This window comes from Plectrocnemia conspersa, unplaced genomic scaffold, assembly GCF_051122295.1.
Source record: "Plectrocnemia conspersa isolate PC_06_02 unplaced genomic scaffold, ASM5112229v1 ptg000010l, whole genome shotgun sequence".
In the NCBI taxonomy this organism is placed as follows: Eukaryota; Metazoa; Arthropoda; class Insecta; order Trichoptera; family Polycentropodidae; genus Plectrocnemia; species Plectrocnemia conspersa.
In genome coordinates, this window is record NW_028277174.1 from 4,707,448 (window position 1) to 4,729,491 (window position 22,044).

General features: G+C 31.2%; 3 protein-coding genes across 22 annotated transcripts in view; 1 reads left to right on the forward strand and 2 right to left on the reverse strand.

The window, feature by feature from the left end:
• Positions 1–4,026, forward strand: part of NFAT (nuclear factor of activated T cells 3) — an 80,171-nt gene extending 76,145 nt beyond the window's left edge. For 17 of the 18 annotated variants that reach the window (XM_088195630.1, XM_088195638.1, XM_088195627.1 and 14 more), the window contains 2 exons: positions 627–2,621; positions 3,146–4,026. In XM_088195630.1, the coding sequence (XP_088051756.1) occupies positions 627–2,621; positions 3,146–3,150 (2,000 nt within the window). In that variant the 3' untranslated portion in view covers positions 3,151–4,026. Of the gene's footprint in view, positions 1–626; positions 2,622–3,145 lie in introns of those variants that run through there. The other variant, XR_015811151.1, reaches the window with a different exon arrangement.
• A 1,801-nt stretch (positions 4,027–5,827) lies between these two features.
• Positions 5,828–8,615, reverse strand: LOC148230383 (BTB/POZ domain-containing protein 6-B-like). Of its 3 annotated transcripts, none has more exons than XR_015811059.1 (5): positions 8,423–8,615; positions 7,805–8,035; positions 7,493–7,697; positions 6,392–6,626; positions 5,828–6,320 (listed from the first exon to the last, which is right to left on the reverse strand). XR_015811059.1 is itself a non-coding variant. In XM_088195004.1 (5 exons), the coding sequence occupies exons 2-5, from the start codon at positions 8,033–8,035 to the stop codon at positions 6,067–6,069; spliced, it is 945 nt and encodes a 314-aa protein (XP_088051130.1). In that variant the 5' UTR covers positions 8,423–8,613; the 3' UTR covers positions 5,831–6,066. The 3 variants fall into 3 exon arrangements, 1 of the variants encoding a protein (XP_088051130.1); XM_088195004.1 differs by having other exon boundaries at positions 5,831–6,320; positions 7,785–8,035; positions 8,423–8,613; XR_015811060.1 differs by lacking the exon at positions 7,805–8,035 and having other exon boundaries at positions 8,423–8,609.
• A 2,695-nt stretch (positions 8,616–11,310) lies between these two features.
• On the reverse strand, positions 11,311–19,656 carry LOC148230384 (BTB/POZ domain-containing protein 6). Its single transcript, XM_088195010.1, has 7 exons — positions 19,321–19,656; positions 18,020–18,224; positions 17,602–17,950; positions 16,636–16,850; positions 16,320–16,550; positions 12,149–12,343; positions 11,311–12,085 (listed from the first exon to the last, which is right to left on the reverse strand). The coding sequence occupies exons 1-7, from the start codon at positions 19,569–19,571 to the stop codon at positions 11,918–11,920; spliced, it is 1,614 nt and encodes a 537-aa protein (XP_088051136.1). The 5' UTR covers positions 19,572–19,656; the 3' UTR covers positions 11,311–11,917.
• Between the last annotated feature and the right edge of the window lie 2,388 nt (positions 19,657–22,044).

Consider the following 22,044-nt stretch of genomic DNA (forward strand, 5'->3'; position numbering starts at 1 on the left):
TGTGAATAAGCTGACAACTTGACATACATGAAATGCTGTGCATAATTAATTATCTTAATACAACTTCAATCGAGATAATAAATCATTCACAGCATAGAATGCAAAACATGAATAGTTTAAATTTCATACATGTTGAGTTGTCAACTTATTCACGCTCATTTCGGATGTAATATTAATATGTTTAGCTAGTTAAAACTAAAAAAATGTAAAAATACTTATACCAAAGTTAATGTCACTTTCTATTCCAAAATTTCATAATTATGACCTAGAGCTAAAAGCCAACTTTAAATTTAATCAATTTGTACTTTGTGAGTATATTTTAACCAATCATAAAAATGCAGAATTTTGTTAAAGTAATATTGTTGAATAATCATGGTTTATCAATAATTTAAAAAAAATAAAACCATCAGCACTAAAATAAATATAGAATTGTTAATTTAATTTGAATAGAACTTAAAAATATATAATGCTCTCTAGCTGTTTGTTAGTATTATATGCTAGTACCTTTTGTTATTATGAAATAATAAATAGTACCAGTCTATTTATTTTCTTTCAGGGCCCATGGACTACTTCTGAAAAAAAATCCAAGTATTATATGTTTAACATTGTTCTTTTTGCTTATCCAGGATTGATAAATGGATATTATATGACTGGCGAGATGCAGGAGGAAGTTAAGCCAGTGTTGTTGTGGGAATCGGGATCCGCCGTGAGCATGATGCCGCCGCCCGCTGTACCGCTGCGTCGACCTTCTGTCATATTACCAGATCCTCATTCGCCGCCTTTGAGCGATTTCAAATCGGAGTTAATCGACGAATCCAGTCAAGGGTCGGCGATCGACGGTGAAACCGGAGACATGAGGAACGCTCGGTTCAATATACACAGTGAAAATTCAATGGACATCAATGATAACAGTGTCGACGGACTTCATATTAGGGTTCGACAGCTTCCGCTGGAGAAAATCTCGCACAAACCTATAGTGATCGATGACACCGCTGTCGAAATGCTCAGACTCAATGAGACCGCAAACAACGTGTGTCGGATGAGCAATGTAAAAATGGCAGTTATAAAAGAGAGCAGCTCTTATCCAAATATTACGCAAGATCGGCAGAATCAGATTTTGTCGAACGATATGAGGCACATGTCCCCCGACGAATTAAAAGTAATGGATCTGCGGATGAAGCCCGGCACTATTGGCGGCGAAAACGATCCGTCGTTGGCGACGATCAGACAATTCGTAAACTCGCATACCAAATTGCCCGCTCAGACAGGACAGAGCGTAGAAACGTATCTGTCTAACATCAATAACAAAAGTATGTTACCACAATCCATCGACATAACAAAGTCGACTTCTTTGGTCGCTTATCCGCAACAGTTACAAACGATGCAAAATCAAACTGCTACTGATAAAGTAATGGAATCGGTCGCTGCGGCTATCTTTCAAAATACTGCCGAAGGCAACAACGCAACTAGTCTGTATCCCCAACAGCAACAGATGATAATACCGCCAGTCACACCCATCGATCGGTTAATAGGGACCAAACAGCTGCACGAAAATATGATGCAGGACATACCTTACGTTAATAATATGATGTCGACGACACTCGATAACTCCAAGAGAGATCAATCGGCTCAAATGGAAGCTTTGGTATCGTCAGCCTTTCGTGTCAACATGATGTCTTCCCCTCCAACGGCTTCAAAGCTAGATTCCATCATAACATCTAATGTAGATAATCATCTGAGTCCGTCTCATTCTGAATCGTCTCCACCTAGACGATCGCCTTCCAGTCACGATATCATACTCTCGGCTCATTCGAGTCCTGATATAATCATAAACCCAGTTTCTTCCCAAATCAATCAAGATTTGATTCATCCTCATCAAACAAACGTATTGTCGCCCGAGATCATTTTGAATCCTCAGGTATCGCCGACTATGATGTGTCCTACGGACGGCGCGCTTCTCAATTCCCAGCCTTTAGTATCTGCCATATCATCGCATAACGCTCGAGAAAGCTTGACTATAATAACCGGCAATCAATCGAATGCATCTGAAAACATGCCTTTGATAATGAGCCCCACTGTGAAAACTCCACCTTCGACCGTCAAAGACATGATTCTCAACGCCGCAGCTGAAATATTTACGTCTGATAAAGCGATCGACGCTTTAGTGACAACTGCCATTAAAACTGCCAACATTCTGACCAACGAAAATGTGCAAAATCAACCTCCAATGATTTGCACCCAAGCCCCTTCGGGTCCAGTCGTAGATATCCAACAACAAAACGAACAGCCCCCTACTACTCAATTTCCGTTTTCTTCCGGACAAATGCCGACGGAACAGTACACTCCGCAAGCGATTGTGGGTAATGCGGTAGGTAATTTCGTGTCACAGATGAAAGATGAGAGTGCGAATGAAACGTCGGTGATGAGTCAAGCAGTGACTCAAGCTGTCTCGCAAGCAGTCAGTCAGGTTTTCAGCCAGGCTGTCAATCAGGCAGTTAATCAAGAAATGAAAATGTCAAACACAACCCCCATGCAGACATCAATGGGCGAGACAGGAATATTGACAACAATGAGTGATAACGAATTGTTGAACTATATAAATCCAAGCTGTTTTGACCAAGGTGCGTATACATAATTACACTACAATAATTTTGCCACAAAGATAAAATAACTCAATTTAAATCAAACTAATTCGATGCTAACAAATTAATTTATTCTAAAAAAACCTATGGCTCACTTTCCGAACTAATAATAGTTGTTCCATTGTAGCTATTCTGAAAATTAATCTTAAATTTGCTCAGTAAATTTGCTTAAATTTTTGGATGGAATTATCATTATTTTTAATTGTTCTAATAGTTGCTTCGTTCAGACCAAAACTTTTACCCACAGATGTGGAACCTTCGCCTCTACCTAGATGGTCTAAAATTTATCATCCAAAGAAATAGCTCGTCCTTTTCGAATTGTAATTTCTGGGAATCGTGCTAGAACAAATAATTCATGTAAAAATATAGTGAAAATATGTATTCATTCTTTTTTTGGACCGTGTTATTTAAAAATCTTGTAAAAAAGAGTTGATTGTATTATTAACTGTTCTTACCTATTAAAATATATATTTTTTAAATTAATGTTTTTTTTTTAATTTCAGTTTAAGTCTACAGAATTCACCGTCAATGTTTGATGCCATAAGTGTTGCCATAACTTTGTGAATTTCTTTAAATATTTATTATAGTTGTGTCAGTTGTTATACATACATACACCTGTATGAACATAGTATTTTTATATTATATATTTACAAAGCATTAAGTTTCACAAATATAAAAAATATAAATGCAGCTCGTTCTCTTACGTTTAAAAATGACCAAAATCATTATCTAGTTACTGAAATAATAAAAAAGTATTCTATTGAACGTTATATTTTTTTATAACAATGTTTGTATCACAGTTGTGAAAATGTTGATACAGATCCTATAATTATAAATTAATGTATTTATGAATGTTATTTTATATGTTATTATGATAGTATATTGTAAAACCAAAACCTCACTATTTTTCAATTTTAACTGTATACAGTATATTTTTGTAGTTAACGTAATCGACTGACAAATTATATGATAGAGTTGTGTAAACGTATAGATTTAGATTGGTTAATTTAATGTTAATGTCTGAGATTCAAGTAAATTAAAAGGCACAATTATCTATCACTGCCATAATGTAATTTGTATCGTCATTGTTGTAGGCATAATGGATGTATTTTTTATTGTATCATAATATGAATGTGCTTATACAATATAATCTTAAATTATTTTTATATGTAATTATTATTAACTCGTAGCTTAGAAAAATTTATGATGTCATCTTAAAAATCGAATTTGTTAGCTATAGTGTATTTTAAGTGAAATTTATATATTTGTTACTTGATTAAGTATGTAAATACATAAAGCATCGTGTTTTTTGTAATGATGTAACTATATTGATTAATGTTTCTTTTTAAAAAATGCTGTTATGAATAAATCAATCTTTATTAAATTTTAAGTTTCATTTAGACTTTTCATATTCCACTCCTATATTTAAGCACAAAATAAATTTTAAAAACTAAAAATCTTTCCCGCCAACAACCTTTTTCTGTCGTTTGAACTCCAGCAGCTAATCCCTCAACACATCAACAGCAGCAATAACATTTCATCCCGTGCCGACTACCTACACTCAGTAGCTAAATCGTAATGGTCTACCTGTCCAGGTCGTCTCTCGATCGAATACCTAGGAAGGAGGCCTGGCCTAGCGCCTGTGCGCAGTATGCAGACGCGAAAGCCAGTCTAGGTAGTCCAGTCGCTCATGGCCGTGGGAGGAGGGCATGAGCCCGAGGACATTCCACGCCAAGATCTCTGTTTTTTCTCATAGTTGTACTTCGATATATTAAATTGCTAAGGAAAGAGTACTGTGAAGCTGAATTCTTCTTGCATTAGTCTCATTCCCATCAACACTATCTTGACCCTTAAAGCAAGATTGACTGAATTGTTAAAAAATTATTAACATCAAACTTATTTTTATACATAATACTTTATGGATTTCAAAAATGTGAACTAAACATTCACGAGCAGGGCCCCTGAGAGCAAACCCGGGCCCTGGGAAAACAATGATTCCGGGCCTCATGACAAAAATGGCATTTTATATATTTTTTAACATCGTAATATAATTTCTTGAAAAAATAATAATAATAAGGCACATCTAAACCGAATTTTGCCGAATAGGAGAGCACATAAAACAATTATTCCTTCTCAGAAGCAAAAAATCCACACCAAAAGCAATAAAATTGTGCCGTCACCGTCGCCAATGCGATGGCGTCGACACGATTTTATTGCTTTTGATGTGAATTATTGACTTCTGAGAAGTGATAATTGTTTTTGCGCTCTCCTATTGACCAAAATAGAAAATACTTTGATCAGCCCTCTTATATTAGAAGTCCATAGTATTATCGGTAAGGATAGCTATCATATTTTTAAAATAATATCGAAATGCAGACAAACTGTAGAGCAATATGTGAAATGCGGTCTGTCTGTATTTATTCAACTGCTTATTTTCCCCTGAGAGATGAGTTAGCTTAGTTTGTATTTTGGACTTGACCTAATGAAAGTTCTAAAACTATAATAAGTTTTAGAACTTTCATTAGGTTAGGTTTGGATTTGAACAGTAAATGGACGTTTCACAACTGTCAAATTGAGTTTCCTAGACATTCTAGAGCAGAATATTCATCAGCTAAATTAAATTTTGGCTAGTAGAAATATATATCTACTGGTGAAAATGTATTTGGACTCTACTAGTGAAAATATAACTTTACCAAAAAATACATATTCACTATAACATTGATTGTAAATATATATTGATAAGTATGTAAATATATTGTATATTACTACATATAGAAAAGTTGAAGTGATATAATTCTACTAGCACCTGCAAGATAATTTTTAATTTCACTGGTAAAAATATATATCTACTGATGGAAATGTATTGCAATGACTTTACTGAAATGACACATTTTAAAAAATATTTTCGGATAGATTCAAGACTATTTTCTAGATTTTCTTTTAGGAATAAGCACATGAAACTGAATGTAATATTTATTTATTTTGCTGCATTAAATCTAGTTGTCAAATTACTGATAAAACAATCTATAATAACATTAATTTATATAAATGAGCTGGTGCTGTTATTGAATTTTCGTTATTTCTTTGCCTCTTCCTTAGGTATTCGATCTGAATTTTCAGATCGATTACCTAAATTTACTGCTACTAATTTACATTCATTGAATTTTTTCTCTCATGTCCAATATTTTTTAAAGGTTCAAAAAGAAACATAGTTAACAATAATTTGCAAACAAATTATATTTGAAAATATTATAAATGACACCACTATTTAATAATAATTTAAATATATATAATATATCTTTAATGTACATTATAAAAACAATATTTAATAATAAATTAATCAGATATCGATGGTTGAAATTATTTCTGTTTTTATAGATAAAAATGTATTTAATATTTAATTAGCACTTAGATTGACTTTCGATTACTTACGAATATAAATATAACATCCATTCAAGTACCTGTTTTTTACAATATTTGTTGAAGTAGTAAAACCTTTTGGCATGGGATGATTAGTATCTGGGGATATAATTTTTATCATTATGGAATGTGATTCGGCAGTTGTCAATAGATTCGAACGATATGGTCCGTTTACAAACTGCAGAGGTGTAAAAGTCAAGAATCTAATATGCTGAATGGCGTTTTTAATTGATAGTCCCGAAGATAAATCTTTCAAAGCTGAAAAAAAATCATTATTGCTATTAACATTTGCATGTAGTTTACAAGTAAAAAATTTAAAAAATACTTACAAGTTTCAGATGCCGGTTTGTTTGTTGAACAGGTAATAGTCGATAAATCTATTCTATATTTTTTTTCTGACTCCTGTTTAGCCTTTAGTGCAAGTGAATACTTAAGTGCAGCATCAAATAACTCTGATTCGCTTACATTTAAGACTTGTTGTTGGAATATCTTTATTACAGTTGCAATTTGGCATTCCTCGAAATTTTTATTTGCCAAAACTAGATTAGTTTCTAGTTGAAATATCTATAACAATTAATTATAATAATATAGACATAGGCTACAAATTGATCAACTTAAAAATTCAAAACAATTTAATATGATATGACATCTTTCATGGAAATTTATCGGTCAATGTTTTTTAAATATAAGTTAAGGTGTTAAATTTCAATCAAGTATACGATGACTAGTCAAAATATACACTATGAGTTTTAGTTAAAGCTTACAATGTTACATTTCGTGTATATCTTCAATAGATAATGTATGCGTTAACTAGTGAGAGTGTGAACTCTCCGACGTGAGCTAGTTACATCGTTAACGGACAAGTGTTTTTGATAACCAACCTAATCGCAAGCGGTTAATCGTAGAACCAATAGAAAAATATCAGTCAGAACAATGAACATCTCATGAATAACTCTGCAACGAATCTACTTAAAAGAAGGAATATATAAATTGGCAACAGGATTTACTTTAGATAGTTTTAAATACTTATTAAATATATAAATCATTTAATTTTAAATACTTTGACAACTACTGAACAGTGAGAGCATACAATAACTACTTATAGTGGCATTGTTCATAAATTATTTTGTGTGTACTGTAATTGAAGTGATTTGACAGTGCATACATTGACTAGTTAAAGATTCGGGAAAGGCAAAAAAAAAACTTTGAAACAAATATAACAATGTTAACACTGTTATCTGAAGAAATTACATTTAAAAATCAATATCTGATGCAAATATTGAAACAAAAAAATATTTTATCGATACAGTTGGTAAACAAAATAATACGACTACCAATATTGTTATTGGTTAAAGATTATTTGTAATCTGTTCATAAGCGATTAAGGAATAAAAATTAGTTTTACTAAGTGTATAATATACGTTACATACTTCCAAGCACTGTTCCATCAAAAACGGATCGTCCAGTAAATTAGCCAATTCATAAGCACTACAAACATTTTCTGGATTGATAGTTGAAGTCAAATAGACGACGCAATGTGAAGCTAAATGTGGCAACATATATTTTTTAGCAGCGTAGTACAACTCCCAAGCTAAATCACATGAATCAATTGTAGTACAATTTGTGTATATGTATCTGTAATAGAAAGTAGAAATAAAATAGTATCATTTTAAGATATTATATGATATATGAAAATACATTGAAATTAAAACTAAACCATACTCTAATAAAGCTTTAAATACTTTAGGTTGCAGGTCCAAGATAGGAATTGGATAAACTTTCTCTGGGATGCTACCATAAAACATAACCTCGAAGACGGGGGATGCAGTGGCAAGAAAAAACTTGTGACTTTGTATAGTCATTCTATTATGATCCGAACCCACAATAAAGGCGCAGTCTGCCAATTTTTTGGAATACAACAACTGCTTTCCTCTTTGACTCAAATTTTCACAATTAGTTTGCCAATTTGCCATCTGAAGTTAACAAAATAAAACATATTTTAAAAAGTTCAATGTTTATATTTCGTTGAATGTTTAATATTAATTAGAATTGAAACTATAATTGTAATGTTAATTCATGATGTTAAAAAGCAATACATAAACACAAATATTAAAAGAGTTAGGGTTTTATAACCAGTTATAACTTTCTAATTTTAGTGAGCTGCTATTGGTTTAATGAAGTTGAAGCAAAACTTGAAATCGAAACATCAGGAACACAGTAATATGCTAATAGATTTATTATAAACAACTTTTAATCAATTGCTGATACTATCTTCACATAATCGCTGAAACATTAATAGTTCCCGCAATCAAAATTATGACAGCTTAAATTCTAAAAATAACGATCGCAAAATACATTACCACAGTTCCTGTTGATTGTAAAAGTTTACATATACGCTGATAAGTCACATCGGAATGATTTCTCGCTCTTTCGCTCTTCTTTACCAACTACCAAATTTGATACTTTGAGTTGCCATACTTTAGAAGACATACTTTCGGGACTTACCCTATAATATTAAAAATTTTAAAAATAAATCCAAATTTTATAATTAAAGATTTTAATATAACACTAATTAGTATGCATCAGTGCTGGTCAAACATTTTAAATTTTTAAACTGCGTTTTACTTTAAGTTCCCTTCCCCAAAAAATCTCTTTTAAAAATTTTAAGAATTTTAAAAATTATGAATCGAATATTTAAAATTAACAGAATAATAAATTATTTGAATCAAGCTAAAAAAAAAAATATAAATATATATATATATTTATTAACATACACCATTTTGTTCTCTCTTAAGCCAGTGGTTACAATTTTTTTTTTTTTTTACAGCGGTTGAAAGATAGTACCGGCCGTCCAGGAGAGGGCTGGGAAGAGGTTTTAGCCGGTAGGTCGCTGCTAGCAGCGGAATTTTAAAAATAAATCCCAATCACGAGCAACCTGGAAGCTGGTGAAGTCTTTCGAAGATTCCCTCTCATAAAAAAAGCCAACGGTTACAAAAGTTAAAATTTCATCAAAAATAGACATTTAAAACTAGGTTGTTTGAAAAGTTGCTTATATAATATGTAAATACACTTCATTTTTATATTGTATTGTGAAATGTGTTGGCTATCTCATGCAATAGTGATTCAAACGACTTTGGAACTTAATTGCGATTTTTCTTGATTAAAACCGCAAGAAAGGGCAAATTAATTTAGGAATGCTAAATTTATTTTTCTACTACTTATTTGTTTTTTGTAATTAAACGATTTAAGTAAATCAATACTAAGACAACAAATGCATCCACTGATTCAAAAAGTTAATGTGAAATCAATCATAAATAAATTAGAGTATTTGTATTAATATACTCTTAAAATGACTTCTGAATAGAAAATCTTTTTCTACTCTTCATATTTTCAATGGTCTTGATTTCATTGAAATCAATCATAAATAAATTAGAGTATTTGTATTAATATACTCTTAAAATGACTTCTGAATAGAAAATCTTTTTCTACTCTTCATATTTTCAATGGTCTTGATTTCATTGAAATCAATCATAAATAAATTAGAGTATTTGTATTAATATACTCTTAAAATGACTTCTGAATAGAAAATCTTTTTCTACTCTTCATATTTTCAATGGTCTTGATTTCATTGGACACAGAATCTATTTGTGGATTTACAACATGATGCATTTGGATTCACAACTTTCGAAAACGAACAACTGAAATTACTATCATGCGATACGTTTTTTTAGGAATTAAAAGTAACGGATGTCAATTAGACACAGATTGAGCCGCTGCAGTAGTATTTATTTAATATTATTGAAGTTACATGTTTATTATTTACATACATTGAAAGTGACGCGGACGCGCACAGGCTTGGGAGCCCGCAAGAGTTGCCACGAGAAGAGTGTCCGTTACGACAGTGTTACCAGAGTGCCACCAAGTTTTGGCCATAATAAACTTAAAAGTAAATAAATTGGTACAAAAAAATACGTTTCACATTATTTCAAGTGCTGCCACATGTTTGCGAATTTATACTCAGACTATTCGTTTTAATTTGAATTATTTATAATTACATAGTAGATATTGTTGAATAGTTTTATGTTGTAATTGAAATCTAAGCTTAGTTGTTTGGTAGTTTAACAGTATTTTTTTCCAGCGTTATATATTTACAACTGTGGGGCTTATTTACATTTAAATTTAGATTTTGTTATGGCCAAAACTTAGCGGAACTTGGGTAACACTGGCGTGACTGTTATTCTCTTGACTGGCAATCTTCAGGCGGTCAACATATTTATTTTTAATTAACAATTTTAAAAATATTTGATTTTTAAAAAATAAAAATTAGTAAAAAACGAAAGCAACTTAAATTATAAGAATCGGAAACATGTGTTTAATCTGCAAATTCAAATAAAGATGATTATATAAATTCAGAATCTAGTGGTGAAAATATAATAAATAAAAATAGTGCTGCGGTATGTGTGTCTTCCTGGCCAGATGCTTGGAGTGTAGAGAAATGGGAAGTAAAAACGCTTTTATCCGAAAATAATAAGAAAGTCTAATAAAATTGGATGTGAAATATGTTTTAACGTAAAACATCTTTGTTTTAAAATCACAGGGTGTTAGTATTTCAATAGAATGAAACTAGAACTTAGTTTCTTCGAACGCAAATAATAGATGTGCTCAATTAAAATTAAAATATCGCACATATGAAATCGCAATCGCACACTTATGCTGAAAAAATTTGCAAAATTCCCAAGTGTAGTTCATAGAATAAGTCGTAGATGTTATGAATGACTCGGAAAATTAATAAACTATACTTCGTTTCATTTAACAGAATCACCTTGAAACTTATCTCGTATTTCACAATGGTATTTCATTGCTCCGCTTGCGCCAAGTTCCACTTTCACTATTACAACATAAATTTCTAATTTCTTTAAATTTGTTTAAAATATAGAAAGGAGTAGTTATAAGTATATCTGTATCTTGTACTCTAGAGCAAATTGTTGAGGCATACACCCAAAAGTTGTCATCTCTTTTTCATTTATGAATAATGACGAAATGGATAGACCTCAAAGTGACTCTGTTAAAAAAAACGGAGTATAGAAAAGTTTTTAGAACAGCGTATTTATTATATAACTAAAGATCTATATATATTATTAAAAACATCATTGGTCGTAGCGCACCAATACTTGCATATAAGTAAACCTTGTTATTATTTTATAAATTTAATTTTTTTAGAATTATAGAAAAAAATTCAAACAAACCATTTGTTCTTAAAAATTCTCTTTATTAAAATTATACAAAATTTTGATAAATAAATTGATGTATATATAATAATCAAATCATGCTTTTCCATAATGAATAATTACATATTCCAATAAAATATTCATGTAAAAAAATGCAACGATGGGAAAGCATGAGTCAAATATATATATTTATAAATATTGTTATTTTATAAAACTATGAATAGATCATTCACTTTTTATCACATTACAAATAAACATTGAAATAACTTAATACATAAATATACATATATATTTTATGTAACAGTTTGAGATTTTAAAGTTAGAAAATCATGTTTTTCTAATATATTTTTTTATTATTTACGATTACGACAAAACACACTGAAGGATATAAAAGACTATGTAAATCAAATTCAACTTATAAACTTCAATGAAATACTTTTCATTGAGATATTTTACAGCTAGTTATGAAGCAAGTTTAAAATATGGTTCCAGTAGGAGTCACTTCAAATACTTGTTTGTACGAATTTTGAATCTAATTTACTGGATTTACACAATAAGAGGTATTAAATGTTTTAAATCCTTCAGTGTTTTTTAAAGAATTCTATACTTAATATATTATAAATGTTTTTACAAGCTACAAGAAAATATAATAGATCTTATGAGTCCGTCTCTGATGCAATCGCTGGTTTGTCCCACTCCAAAGTGAAAGACGACACAATCAGCGACCACTCTTGGACAGCCGCTGCCCATCGGATACCATCCCAACTTGTTAAACACCACACCGACTTTATACACCTAAAAAAATACAAATCATCAATAGTTTTGGTGATACAATACCTTAAAATATATTAATCGAACCTTATTTCTTTGAATGTAAAACGGACGATTAAACGTTATGTCCAACAAGTCGCTGTAATGAACACGTGACGTGTAATGCGTGTATGTTAGCCGAGATCCATCAGCGTCCAAGAGGTGCGCATATAGCAGTTCGTTATATCCGTTCGATGGTGATCTGACCAATGGAGCATCTTCCCCCAAAACTTGAGTCGGGATCTTAAAAATAAGATTAAATATTTTACTCAATAATTATCATAGTTATCCCGAATAAAAATACTCAGCGTCTCTGTGAAAGAAAAAGGAATCGATATCTCCATAATCGAGGAACGATTGTTAGCAATATGCACAAAGAAAATTCTTCAATTCTTGAGACACATCAATAGAGTTTACACGAAAAGGCTTGTAAATATAATAGTAACTATAAACAACAAAGGAAGATCTTGAAGTTAAAAATGCTTTAGACTTATCATCAATAGAAATATCATTTTCTTTGAAATATTCAAATTAATCAACGAGATAAGACTGTAATAGTTAAAAAAATAAACCAGCGTAATGATAAGTAAATCGAACGTATATCTGTATTGTGTGCTTTAGAGCTAATACACACAAACTTGCCATCTCTCTCTAAATTATGAATATTGACGAAATGTGTTAACGCAAATAGTTGATTTCAATAAAAGTTTCAGGCATGTCAGAAGATTTTGAGTCATATACAAAGGGAGATTAAAAATTTCGCAGTTTAACACAGAGGGAAACACTAGTTGCACAATTGTTTTTTGTTAGGTTATGTTAACTGAAAAAAGTGTCCCTGCAAAATTTCATGATAATCCAGCAATTTGCTTTAAGCTTTTTCGAAAATAGAAAAAAAAAGTGCAATATGTATCAATAAAAAGAGCTTAGAACTGAACATAGCAAATTCTTTGCGAACGTCTTGTCCTTCATATACAAAAGTAAAAAATGGGCAATTGAATTCTAACATGGGAACGAAAGGATTTAGGGCTTGTCATTGCTATAACTAATAAAAAAATTGCTGATCAGAATTGCGTTCGTTTCCAGACTTCTTCCAATTAACTACTTAATTACAAAGTTGCTTCTGATACTTTTATGGAGATTTATTACTACTGATGTGACATGGATTCATCAATGTTGTGCCGTCTGCCGGTAAAGAAATTTCTGTTTTTTGAGACAAAGATAATTTTTATGATGAATTACTATCTTAAAGGTCAAACCATAACGGGATAATACTACAAAGAAAGCAGCATGGAATGTTGTTCTATAAGGATATCGCTGCAGCACATACACAGCAGTTGCAATGTCTAAAATTCAACAGTGCTGATTTAAAACTAGCTCCATCGTGCTACCAACTATTTCCAAATCTCAAAAACACATCTGGGAGGGCAATGGTTATAGCAGCCGTAGTGAGTATTTTGCTGATTAGGACGAAGCAGTTAATCAATAGTACCAAGATCATCAATCGACTTAAAATGTCATAATAATCTATTATTTTTTAAATAAAAATGAAATTAAGCTTAATTAAATCCGGTTTCTGCTTAAAGACTTGAGCGTACGTTAAATAAAATGTATCTTTGGTACTTGTTAATTAGCACGATGTCACGCTTAAAAAACACCAGTTGTTACTCCCCACTGCATTTCCCATGCTGTTCAAACCCAAACCAAACCAAAACAATTTAACCACTACATTCTTATTATATTCCTTTAGGTTAGGTTTGGGTTTGAACAGTAAATGGACGTTTCGCAACTGTCAACTTTGAGCATGGCGCCGTGCTAAACAACAAGTACCGTATCTTTATTGTCTTATAAATTATTGTTTACCTGTATTTTTCTAGAGATGTTTAAACGTGCTTTTGAAAAGAGAAGTCACAGCTTCTTACACAGTCTGTTTTTGTTTGACTATGTTTTAAATGTAAATAAAACAATTATTATTAATTCCAATTTAAAAAATAATCAGGGCTCATGTATGTGGGATTTGAGCCTATGACTTTTCAATTAGTAACAATGACTGACATTGGTATATTGTGTCTATAAAAAATAATTATCGCTGTCCGCAACATATTCAAAATTTGAGCTATATATTTGATGAAATTACTTTTTCAATATTTTTAAAAATCATAATGAAAAGTGTGTGATATTATTTTAATTTGTGTAATTTAAATTTTAATAGAATTTCCGAACCAGTTGTAGTGATAATTCTACCTCTAAACAAGATAACTCAATTTTTATGTAGATTTGCTGATTTAATTGTATCAAATTTTTTTACATATCATTATATTGTAATTTTGAAAATTTTACTGCGAAGTCTCCACAGGAAAAAAGTTGAAGAATCCGGCCCTGCTGCGCTTAGTGATTAATTTGTGACTGTGTTAGTCCATAAATAAAATTGTGACTATGTGTGATTTGTATAATTTTAGTAAATATGTACCAGCTCTATTTGTAAATTGATCATTTTTGTGCATAAATAGTTTTAACAGTGCATAATTTTATAAGGCATAAGGCCCACTAAACATTCGGTTCGCGTTTCAGTAAAAAAACGGAGTCTTGTTTTATATACAGAATTTAACAAATTAAATAGTCAGAACATAAATCAGAATAAAAAATAGCATACAGTCAGAATAGATATATAAGACAACCATGTGAATTAAAAAAATTATAGCATTTATAAATATAAATTAGCAATAACAAAGTGAACACCCCATGAATAAATATATTTAATTGTATGCAGGACGTGAAGGTATTCACAGGGACGTTATTTCAGATTTTTTCGGGTGAAGGGGAGGCAGAAATCAACCATTCAGTGGTTGTTTTTTATAATATTTAGATTTCATTAAAATTCATGGTATTTCATTAAATGACACGCATTTTTAAGGGGAATTTCAAGAAGGGAAAATACTACCTGCCTTCTTCCCCCCTCCCTCAAATGACATCCCTGTTTAAAATCCATATCAAAAGCAATAAAATCAGTAGAAACACTCCATTATCTAACGTTCATATTAAGACTTTTTATAACAATATTACGACTAGCAATAAGTGAGAATCCAATGAAACATATCTAAACCAAATTTTGACCAATAGGAGAGCGCATAAAACAATTATATGCTTGGCTAGTTGTGTTTAGCCCAACTAAACGAGTTGGCCCTAAAACCCCATGATAATGACCATGTATTATTACGCTGATCACCTGTCTACATAACACTGACCTTGAGGTTAAAATACAGATCATATAACATAAATACTGGCTATTCTTTATACATACTGACTAATGAACTGCAATAAATACTGACTGTAAAAAATGATTCTGACCATTTGTCAAAATAATTCTTACCATTTAATATAAATTCTGAACAATTAATATTTATTCTGACCCATTAAATAAAAGTTCTGACTACAACTGTATTAAAATTGTGGCCTGAAAAATATGAGCCTATTTAGACTAATAGATTAAATTTTGTTCAAATTTGTCTAAGAAAAGTCAAAAGAACCATTCTGATATTTTCTTCTAGTGAGTTCATATACTATGTCTAAATTCAAATTTGTGCATGACCTTGTTTTATAAGAGAATTTTCGCTAATGTCATCATGGAACTTATTTGGTGGCGTAGTTTACTGATTTAACGCATAAATTCAATATAATGCTAATATGGGCATTGCTACACACATTGCTTATTTCACTGCTATGAGTTGTGTGACACATATCCTTCAGCTCGCTAAATGTAATTCTATTCCCATCAATAAAATATTAAGTACTTATAAATATAAATTGTAAAGAAGTAGAAACTATATAACACCAAAAATTTATGATAGATTATAACAAAAAATTCACCTTTTCTATTCATGATAGCCTAGAAATAATAGTATTTTGTCAAAGCAAACATATTGATGAACAATGAATTTAAAGTTATCAGCAAGTAATTAATATTTTAAATCAATGCACATATTTACTATTTCTTCGCTAAAAATAAGTTATGTTTTTTAACTTTACAATATTTAATAATCTACACCTATGTATACATATATTTTTTAATATGTTATAGTTTAATTTATTTTTGGGGGTGTGCTGTAGCTCTTTGGACAAACTGTCGTTAGGTGGGAGAGGTACTATTATGAATTTACCCCAACTTGCAAAAAAAATGATACTCGTTGAGTACAATGATCATATAAACTACAATGCATAATACCTGCACTCCGATCACGCAAATGTTCTTATCGACGGTAAAATTGACCGAGCAATCTAGTACGCTCGTGTTCAGACAGTCAATAGTGTGTATCAACGCTCGCTGGCAGTACAACATGCGCGGCCCGTTTTGAAACTGTGATTCGTTATAGTCAGTGTTGTAGTTAGAGTGGTGGTGTCTATTAGTCGACATTGCCATTATGGGTGACAGATCTGCAACGTTAATACAATCAACCTAAAAAGCAAATAAAAACCACTTTCAACAAAATAGTAATATATTAACAGAAATAAATTAATGTTAGTTAACACGGTAGCGTTACTCTTATTCTAGGTTGTACGGAAGACGTGAAGCCCTCGGGCATGGGATGGTCGCCCCGTGACGACGATATATTCATCAAAATGGAAAACGCTTCGGCTTGCGTCAGCAGATTCGATCGAGCCGGCCCTTCGGCAAACTGCTGAGGTGTTAAAGTCAAGAATCTGATGGTTTGAACAGCGTTTTTAATAGCCAATCCCGAAGATGAAGCCTTTAATGCTGAAATAATAATATTATTGATGTAGTACACTCATATGAGAGTGGTCCTTAATTGAATTGGCCTGAATATTAATTAAAAATCCCTTTTGGCACCGTAGGTGTATGAAATGAAAGCATATTTCCTATTTTTTTAAGATCAATATAAACATAATAGTGGATCAGGTAGTTAATGAACTTGAAAATTAAAAAAATAGTTTCAATCGGTCATTAATTGTTTCAACTTGTGTCTTCCCAGATTTAGTACACTTTTTATGGTGCTTCCACGTAAATTACTGGCATTTTTAGTCAACAATACATAGATATAATAATTAGCTACAAGATTGTATCATTAGTTGTTTTTAAAAAAAAATATTATCAATTTTTGTGGATATATTAGTTGTGCATCATAATTAGTAACAAATAATAAAATCTAATATTGCAAAAACATATGCTAGCACAAATCTAATAACAATGGTAAGTTATTAACATGAACTAAATAAAATAAGTAGTTTTCTGTAACACATTTTTAAAACGGGAACTTTTACTTTTTACTTAAAAAATCATGATTATAATATCGAGTCCAAAACTTAACTTCAGATTAACTAAAAATGTTTGTAACTAAACAAATTTTAAATTTAATGGGTTATATTGATATAATTATTCAATTTAATGTTGTTTAAATTAAAAATACATTCAAAACATTCAGACCAGTTCAATATGAGAGACTACTCATATACATATGTGCTTGCATATACTTATATAAAATAATTACTAGTTTGAGTCGTCGGTGTGTTGGTTGAACAAGTAGAGGTCGATTCTTTAACATTATCGATTGTATTAGATTTATCGTCGTTTTGAGCTGAAGAACTGCAGCCATCATCCGATATTGAAGAGTGAGAAGCCGATTTTTCAAGATCGTTCTCTCGAGGCCTCTGGACTGGTCCTGGCAATTGATATTGATTAGATGTTTGAGCATTTGCATATCTAACGGCTGCGTTAAATAATTCCAATTCGCTTTCTATGTTTAAGTTTTCTTGTTCGAATATCTTGATCACTGTTCCGAGTTCGCAATCTTCGAAACTATTTTCCGACAGTACTTCCGGAGTCCGAGTGCAAATTATCTATAATGCAATAAACCACAAATAAATAAAACGAAAATGTGACTAAAAGTGATTTTTACTCTTGATTACCTGCATGCACTTTTCCATCAGATTAGGTTCCTCAAAGAGTTTAGCAAACTCGTAAGCCCTACAAGCGTTCTTCGGGTTGAGATCTGACCACAGAAACTTGGTGCATTCCACTACCAAATGTGGTAACATGTATTTTTTAGCAGCATAACATAGCTCGCAGGCTTTGTCGAATGAATTTATCTTTATCAAATCAGTATATATGTACCTGTAAAGAATATTTAAATTAAAAAATATAAAATGTATAGACCACACAAAGCCATTTTTGTAAAGGGCCTATTTCCTGAAACTCGCGTAATTACTGTGACCAAAAGTCTTACAATAAGTGAGAACCGAATGAAGCACATCTAAACCGAATTTTGACCAATAGGAGAGCGAAAAAACAATTATCCCTTCTCAGAAGTGAAAATCAACGTCAAAAGCTATAAAATCGTGCCGTCGCCGTTGCCACTGAAACGGCGCAATATGCAAAATGCAACATCTGTATGTATTTCTTCTTCACCTTATTTTCTCCTGAGAGATTTATTTTGCACTTGACATAATGAAAGTTCAAAAATAATAATTTGTTTTAGAACTTTCATCAGGTTAAGTTTGGGTTTGTACAGCAAATGGACGTTTCGCAATTGTCAAATAGTTTCATAGGCAATTTAGAGCAGCATATAATTTCACTAGCCCCTATCAGTAAAATTATATTTTCGCTAGTAGAAATATATATCTACTGGTGAAAATGTATTTGGATTTCATTAGTGAAAATATAACTTCACTGAAATATACACATTTACTGTAGCATGTAAACAAATAATGATAAGTATGTAAATGTATATATTACTATATATGAAAAAGTTGAAATCATATGATTTTACTAGCACCTGCCAGATAAATTATAATTTCAGTGGTAAAAATATATACTTACTGGTGAAAATGTATTCCGATATGATTTCACTGAAATAGGATATTTAAAAAAAATATTTTCGGGATAGATTCAAGAGTGTTTTTTGTAGGTTTTCTTCGAGGAATACCCCGAGAATTTCTGAGGGGCAAAAGTTGGCCAGTCTGTGGTCGCTTTTTTTTAATATTTCGATTTCATTAAATGACATTCATTCATTCTGGCCAAATTTAAGGGGGGAGGGACAAATGCCCCTATTTCCTCCCCTAAATGACGTCCCTGAAGGGCAACGGCTAACAATAAAATTATCATAGCATACTAATTACATTATCTAATTTTTTAATACAATAGGCAAATAGTGCCATAAAGAGTTCCATGTATCGAAAACTATCTATAAATAAAGGCGTGTAAATCTTACTCCAATAAAGCTTTAAAAGCATCAGGCTGCACGTCCAGGATAGAAATGGGATCGTTCCTTTCGGGGATGCCTCCATAAAACATGGCTTCGAAGACGGGGGATGCCATGGCGAGGAACAACTTGTGACCCTTTATGGTGATTTGATTGGTGTCCGAGACCACGAGGAACGTGCAGTCGGTCCATTGTCCGGAATGCAGCAACTGAGCGCATCTCTGATTTAAATTCTCGCACTTGCTTTGCCAGTCTTCCATCTCAGCCCAAAGTGCGTCGTTTGCGACGTTTCAAATACAGCTAGGAAAACATCCGTGATTGACGGCTCAAAATGTCTATTTCAGTGCGGGTGTGACCATATCTAAAAATATCTATGCTTATCGTTTCTTCTTTTTTTTTATAAATGTCATTTTTTAAAAATATTTCATATAGGGTTGCCAGCATCATCTTATTATGTTTTTTATTTAATTTATCGGCGTTCGTAATTAAGGTAAGGCTGTAAAGATATATATTTTAAATAGGTGAGATTTAATAGGGAATTATTTTAAGAGATATGTGCGTTTAAATAAATACATTATTCCATAAAACCACAGAATAAATAATATATAGAAGCGGCGTTGGGAGTGAAAAATAAACTGTCCAAGTCGTAACTCTGTCCACTAAGCTAGCCAGCCTTGTCACACAATGTGCAATGGATCTTTACATTAATATTTTCTATATTCGGTTATGTATTAAATATTATAGGGGGGGGGGGGTGGACTATTATAAAAGTCATAGTAGAGAACTATTGAAAAATAAAAATGGCATAATTTTTCACGTGTAGGCAAAAATTAATACGTTTTACCTAATTCAAACAAACGGTTTTTAAGCGTCACTCGATACATCCCGTATATTTGACAGGACCGAATTTAACCGATGTTTAAAACATACGAATTTATTTTTAATATATATACGTTTATTCATAAAGATAAATAAAAGTTTGAAATCAACTATATACCAGATTTATTACCATCTTTAATATTTATTATATTAAAAATATTTTCTGTGAAGTATATTTAGTAAAATTGAAACACATCTTTAGGATTTGCTTTTTTAAATATCGTTGTTTTAATTTTTGATTTTCCAAGAATAAATGTCAACGGGATAAATGGAAGACTGCCATCGATAGGCCGCTTTGGACTCCTAACGATTGAAGCACAATTTGTTTAAAACACTTTTCATTAGATTTATTTTATACTAGCAAAAATAGTTTTCGAAAAACTAAAAAACATACAGTACCATCAATTAATTTACCATTAAATAAAATAAATAAAAATTTTGCGTCCTCAGCAATGGACTTTGATACTGTTTTAGAACCTCGGGAAATAGGTTTACAAGATAACCCAATAAATATGAAATATTTACACTCTCTTTCAGAAAATCGGCTTAAAAAGCTCAGATGCCTTCGACAAACAAAAAGACTGAATAAAAAATTACTGACCTTAAAAATCAATAGCTAAAATAATAAAATGTGAAAAATGCTGTAATTTTTTATTTTATAAAAACAATATTTTTCTTAATTCTTCATTAATCGAAGAAATAAGGGTGGCTTAATACATCAATTAGAAGATTGGCCATTTTTACACATTGTTATGCTCACACATTAAATTTAACATTACAACAAGGTCTTCCCAATACAGAAGAGTGCAAATCATATTCTTAAACTTTAAATGGATTGTCTGCATTATTTTCGACATTTTTTAAACGAATATATTACTAGATGCACATACGAGATGGAATTATACATCACGTTTAAGTAATATAATTTAACAATACAGATATGAATTCAGTCTTTTTTCGAGACGTCCTGAAAAAATTTGAACTAATGTTTTTTTTTTAGCTTTTTGGAAAAGTTTCAAACAAGAAAACTTCTTTATTTATTTTCAAAACTTATGTTATACAACATTCTACAATCAAAGTCGTTTAGATATATTATATTGCTGTAAAAAAATCACTGATGTTTTGCAACAACTCAGACATTACAGGATAATAATTGGGAAAAATTATGGGATTCTTATGTATCCGAAAAAAATTACCACAGACTTCAGAAAAATGAATTAGTTATTGAAGAAAAGCTTACATTTAGTCAACTATTTAATACAATATTTGATAGTATAAGTAAGCAAATTGAATAGCGATTTTCTTCAATGTATAAATTGGAATATTTATACCTTCTGGAGAAAGAAAAATATACGCAATATAAAGTGAAAACTATAAAACATTATTCGATTATATAAGATTAGAAAACAAGCTTACTGTTCAATATTCGTGCTCTGAATTTGCAGAGAAACCTAGTGTCATGAACTTGTACAATTTATCAAAAAAAATAAGCTTGAGTTAGGTTTTCAGGAAATAGATAAAATAGCCAAACTAATATTAATTCTTCCAAGTAGTACTGCTTCAGTAGAACGTTCATTTTCTACTCTGAAAAGAATCAATACTTGTCATCGAAGTACGCAAGGCCAGGGAAGACTACGTGGCCTAAGCTTGATTTCAACTCTTTATGGAATAAAAATAGAAGAGCACAATTTACGAAAGCGTAATTGAAAAAAATATATTCAAAGAACGAAAAATAAAATTAATATATTAATAATAATACAATTTGCACTTTTTTCATTTTCCATATACAGCATACCCACTGTACGCCATTGATGCACACATGTGCATTGTGCATTGTGCAATGTACTCATAAAA